This window comes from Hippocampus comes, unplaced genomic scaffold (assembly GCF_001891065.2).
Source record: "Hippocampus comes isolate QL1 unplaced genomic scaffold, H_comes_QL1_v1.1 scaffold100, whole genome shotgun sequence".
NCBI lineage: Eukaryota > Metazoa > Chordata > Actinopteri > Syngnathiformes > Syngnathidae > Hippocampus > Hippocampus comes.
The window spans coordinates 808326-813910 of record NW_017805282.1 but is presented as its reverse complement, the minus strand read 5'-3'; the positions used below and the strand labels follow the sequence as shown (position 1 = coordinate 813910).

Here is a 5585-nt window from a genome sequence, read left to right as displayed (position 1 = left end):
CACCCCCACCACCACCTTGTCAGTACAACTCACTCTCTGTCATCTGGGTGGGGACCAAACCTTTTCCATCTGGGGACACCCCTTCTTCTTTGTAAGTGCATCACACTGTCATCACCATTAATTAGGCACACGCCCCCTCTTCTTAGGGCAACTGAGTCCCCCATTATCATTCAAGGACACCCCCTCGTTAGGGGACCTCGTTTACGTAAGCTGGGGACACCGCCGTTTTAGTGAGTCTTGCACCAAAATTATCTGGGGATCATCTCTCGTGCTTCATTTTCATTCGTGCTCACTTCAATCATGTGGGGGCACCCCCCCACCCTTCTCACTACCTCGCTCTCACTGATATTATCGGGGGATACGCCTCGATCAAGGCACTTAGCGCTGACTGTTAGCATACAGGGGCCCCTCACTCAAGCTCGTAAGACTCGCCTCAATCATCTGGGACACCCGCCGGTTTACCCGCCCACTCGGCTGCCCACATAAACTCAGGCTAGACACTCCAAATCCTGCCCATGTCCACCACTGCCCCCACTATGTGCGAGTGTGTGCGTCGGTGTGGTTTGTGGGGTACTTTGTGACGTCAGTCAACAAGTTGTGCTGCGGGAAGAAGGCATTTGGATTCCCGGCATCGGGTGGTAGACCGTCTGCTCCGGGTGGTGCGCACGTCCCACCGACATCGTGTTTCTCTTTGTCGGGTTGGGGATCGCTCTAAATAACCTTTGCGGGCCGGCGTGAAAATGTCCAAACTGCTCCCCACTCATCAGGTGAAGAACCGCAGGGTTTTTGAGAAAATGGATCATGAGGAGCGCATGGGTGGTGGTGGGGGGGGTGTGTGTGAAGATATGTGTGTGTGCCTGTGTGGGGAGGGCTGGCGGGTGGACAGGCGATGACAACTTAAGAACAATTGACTGAATGACTTCTGACATGACGACAAACATGCTGGAGGTGAGCGCAACGACGGGGGCGTGGGGGAGATCGGGGGGCGGTGGGGGGGGGGGGCTTTGAGGGCAGTCGTGGGTGGGCAACATGCAGTTCGTAATTCACATGAAAACGACAACAGGCTTTGTCCACACAAACACAAGTACAAATATGATCAAATGATATGAAAACAAATCCGTACGCTAAAGCAACACACACGACAATCGAAAATGGAGGACAAAAAAAACGTCTGTCGATTCCGCTTCCATTCAGGTCACGACTGCGGTGCAAGTGGACTTTTTTGTTGTTGTTGTTGTTGTTGGGATTTTCCACTGTTTTTGTGGTCTTTCCTGGAAAGACAAACTGATGAAGCCATTCGGACTAAACGTGAAACTTCTTCCACAAACGAAAGCAAGACAGGTTGACTTTTCAACCGTTGCGGAAAATCGGGAAAAAAAGAATCATCATACGTTCTGAATGCCTTCAAAATCGACAAGTTTAAAAAAAATTTTAAAAAAAAGTCAATTTTTGGCTCAACTAAAGGGCAGCTTATGGAATTAGGAAAGCCCACACTGACAGATGTGAGCGCCATTGGAAATATAAATACGGAGGATTGGCCTGCCAGAACAATTTTACTAAATTGCCTAGAAAATGGGGGGGGTAGTAAAACCCTGGGGCAGTTAACGTTTGGGATTCCAGCTGACCATCTAACGTTCAAGCCATTCAATTTGAGTACATATAATTAAGAAATGATACCAAATAAGTATTTCACACATGTTGTTATAACTCATTTGGTGGAGGGTTCTTAGACTGAAGGATTAAAGCAAAAGTTAAAAAATAATAAAAAAAAATAAGGCCGTATGATGATTTTCCAGCACTTGATGCATGACGATTTTTGAAGGTGTCCAAAGGGTAGAGCAAATTCCAGGCTGGCTACATAAATCCATCATGAAATAAACCACAAAAAAAAAAATAAATAAAAAAGACGGCGAGGCTTGACCTTCTCCGCCGCCTCCCACTTGGCTCTCTCCTCTTCCCGCCACCGCTGTTCCTCCTCCTGTTTGTTGCGCTCATCCGCCTCCCGCTTGCGAATCTCCTCCAGCTGCTGTTTGCGCCGCCGCTCTTCGTCCTGCAGCTGAGCGTCGGGGTGACGAGCCCATAAAAAAGGAGAGAAGGAACGTTAAGTGTCGGCCACTCGCAACACAGAGAAAGATGCACTTGTCGTGAGAAGGGACTCCTGAGGGGGGGAGGGGCAGCAGCGTGCGCATGCAGACCACACAAACGCACAGCACAAAGAGCTGGTCAAAGAATCCATTTTTGTTTCATTTTTCATCACATTTTTTTTTCTCTGTTTGTGATTTTCTGTATTTTGTGAAGTGCTATATTCATAAAATGTATCCATTGTCACATTACCTGTCAAGAAAATCACTCTTATTTCGGTGTCACTTGCTTTTTCGACAAACGAAGGGCAACGTCAAACATCGACACGGCAAAGTGGATTCTTGCGGAAAAACAAGATTTTATTTCAAGGCCATCTTACCCAGCGCTCACAAACGCATGCACAAAGACGTCGACGCTAATGCGCGCACACACGTATGTATGAATGGACACGTCCTTCCCCCCCTTGCCTGTCATGCATGAAACACGACCCGCAACTCAGCCATGCAGGGTGCCGCCTCCCTACGCACTCAAAAGCATTGCCACGGCAACCCGTCAAATACATTTTGAGTGGACAAAGAGGGAAAAAAAAAAAACAAAAAAAAACAACAAAAACAACAACAAGCAGCATCCACCACTCCCATCGCCCCTCCCTCCACCGTCCCGGCAACCACAATGATGATGGGCCGCCCCGATTGGCGGGTGGGTGGCTGGCGAGACATGAAGCAGGTGGGTGCCCCCCCCCCAACCAAGTAGGAAACAGGAAGTGAGGCGGGGTCAACGGGGAGGCTGGGTATTGGTCATTAACAGGAAGAAACATACCAAATCTAGAACAGAGATAGCTGGGACAGCAGTCTGCTGCTGCAGAACAAGAAGAGGAAGAAGAAGAGTATAGCATGAGAGGGGTTGGGGGGGGGGAAGGGAGGAAGGAGGCGGGACAGGGGTGTAAGTGCAGGAAAACATGGTTGTGAATTTACAACCAAAAAAAAGAAAAAGAAAAGAGGGAGGGGGCGCAGGAAGAAGAAGCTGGAAATGAGAAGGCAAGGAGGACATACAGACAAGTCAAAACATTGGCTGCCCTCGGATCACCAGCTCCTTTCACGCCGTCCAAAAGTTGACCGTCCAAAAGGTGGTATCGGCGATCGTGGGAAGCTGGGACCCGAGACAGCTTTTCCCTGGCTTGCTGTCCTGCTGCCAATACGGAACAGGCCTTCATCCGCTGTCATATGCGAATAAATGCTGGCTTTGCCGTTTTCACAAAGGCGGCGTGAAAGGGGCAAAGTGAAGAGCAAACTTCATTCCCTGTCTGCAACACCTTCGCTGTTTGCTCTCTGGGTCCAATCGGCTGTTGCATTTTTAATACTCTCACGGAAAAGCATCAAGTTGTCGTGCGTGACGTCACCCCGGCTAGCCAAGCTGCTGTCTGGCCCCGCCCACTCGGCCCTCTGGCCAATTGCGTCGAAGCAGTTTAAACATGGCAAAGCGATGGCAGAAGCATGTTGCAGATGCACATTCACTGGCTTTGCTGTTGAATGTTAGCAGCTTTTCGGGGTTCCCACGGGGTTCCCGCCAACCCCATCTCATCAGCAAAGATCCACAACGAGTTACGTGCGCTCACCCTGGCTCGCTTCTCAGCCTCCAGCCTCTGCATGATCATCATGGTGTCCACGTCCTCGTCGTCCTCCTCCTCCTCGTCGTCGTCGCTCTGCTTGGACTCCTGCAGACGCTTCTGGAACTGCCACTCCAGCATCAGCTTGCGCAGACGGTCGCTCTCCTCGGCCGTGCGCTCCGGCTTGGCCTGAGCAAAAACAGCACATCGTGTTTTCATGAAGGATTTTCATTCAGCAAATGCACACTATTCCCCCGCTGCTCGCTGCTGGCGGGCAGAGAAGGAGCCGTGCTCTGAAAACCAAAACTACGGGAGGAACTGACGCAAAACCTGGTGCGGTTGGAGCTCCTCAACTCACTTCAACATTTATTTATTTGACCCTTGTTTATCCAGGTAAGACATCTGAGAACGGGATCCCATCTGCAAAGGCTGACCTGGCTGCAGACGTTTGACGAGTGACCAAATATTGAAAAGAAGAGTAAATGCGGAGTTTGAGAGCAAAGAGGTTAATAAAAATCCTGGGGCAAAGAGTGCGGGCGGTGGCATGCATGGTGAGCAGAGAACCAAGATAAATTGGGCTCTTTACAATGAGCTCTCGTGAAAACAAACAAACGGTGTGACACCACCAACATTCCACCAGGTGGTGCCAGAGCATTACTTGAGTTGTTTCCATCAGCCGTGATCGCCCGTGTGGAGAAGCGCAAACACATCCTTCATAAATCAAAACAATATGGTATAGATGGTATAGATGCCGATTAAAGTCCCCGAACCTTCGGAGTGGCGGCATCAGAAAACCTCTCAGAATCAGAACCAAAAGCTTTTGTAGCACCAGTGTCAAAATCAAAGTTCTGGCTGGGGTAATTTATCAGGGCCTAATAAAAGGGAATGCCAGGCAGTAGTAGTTCAGTGCATGCAGCCCAGGAACCTTTCAGGTGGAGTCAGTCACAAAACACGCCAACACAACACTCCCCAGAAGCCGAAATCAGTTCTTGGCCTACCTGTAGTTCTTGGATCTCCTTATCCAAAAGGTCGACGATATGAAGCTGCTGCTGCTTCTCGGCCTTCTCGCGGGCGTCCCGCTTCCACGGGTCGGGCGACAGGCTGTCGCTGGTCAGCTCCTCCTTGCTGATGGTGATGTACTGCAGGTCTCGCCGCTCGATGGTGCGAGGTTGCTGCTGGGGGAGAAGGTCCCGGATCACCGTGTCCATACCTGCTGGAACAAAGGCGCACGTTTCTGAAACAAAGCCCCAACGTTGAAACTCAAGATGACGGTCATAGAAGAGAGTGGCTATTTTGAGAGGCTGTTGGCAAGGATCAATAGTGCCATTTACTGACTGATTTTTTTTGGGGGTGGTGACAGAGACTCTCCATGCTTTGCTTTCTAGCCACATTTGAAGTTCTGAACAGCAGGCATGGGGGGCACTACCTGGAGGGTTGGAAGCAGGAGGCACAGCCGAGCGAGGCAGGCTGGCCAGCTTCTCGGGTCTGAATGGGGGCTGCTGGGGCTGCGAGGGTGGGAACGCATGAGCGGGGCCCATGGAGCCTGGAGTGAGCGGCGGCTGCTGCTGTTGGTGAGGATGCGGGTGGTGGTGGGACGGAGGAGGGGGCATGGTGCCGCCGTTGTTGTGAGGCGGGACGGGCATGACGGGGTTGGCCCGGATCTGGCCCAGCTTCCTCTCTTGCTCCCTCCTCTTCCTCTCCCTGTTGAAATCGTCATCGTCAATCATTCATAACTTCAAAACAAAGAAGATGTAATTTCTAGAAGAAATGTGTGAGAATACGGAAAAGTGAACAGAAACAAAATAAGGATTAACTGAAATGTTGTAAAATGTTGCCGGATGCTGGAAAGGTTTGAATCGATGGGGAAATGTGGAAGAATGAGGTACATTTTGGAAAA

At 50.4% G+C, this 5585-nt stretch overlaps 1 protein-coding gene across 10 annotated transcripts in view; it reads right to left on the bottom strand.

The window, feature by feature from the left end:
- The window catches only part of afdna (afadin, adherens junction formation factor a), a 53463-nt gene that overhangs the window by 5250 nt on the left and 42628 nt on the right, over positions 1-5585 (bottom strand). For 7 of the 10 annotated variants that reach the window (XM_019871508.1, XM_019871504.1, XM_019871502.1 and 4 more), the window contains 5 exons: positions 5115-5389; positions 4687-4901; positions 3698-3877; positions 2902-2940; positions 1922-2056 (listed from right to left, as the gene is read on the bottom strand). In XM_019871508.1, coding sequence (XP_019727067.1) covers positions 1922-2056; positions 2902-2940; positions 3698-3877; positions 4687-4901; positions 5115-5389 — 844 coding nt within the window. The remainder of the gene's footprint in view (positions 1-1921; positions 2057-2901; positions 2941-3697; positions 3878-4686; positions 4902-5114; positions 5390-5585) is intronic. The other 3 variants (XM_019871506.1, XM_019871510.1, XM_019871501.1) reach the window with 2 other exon arrangements.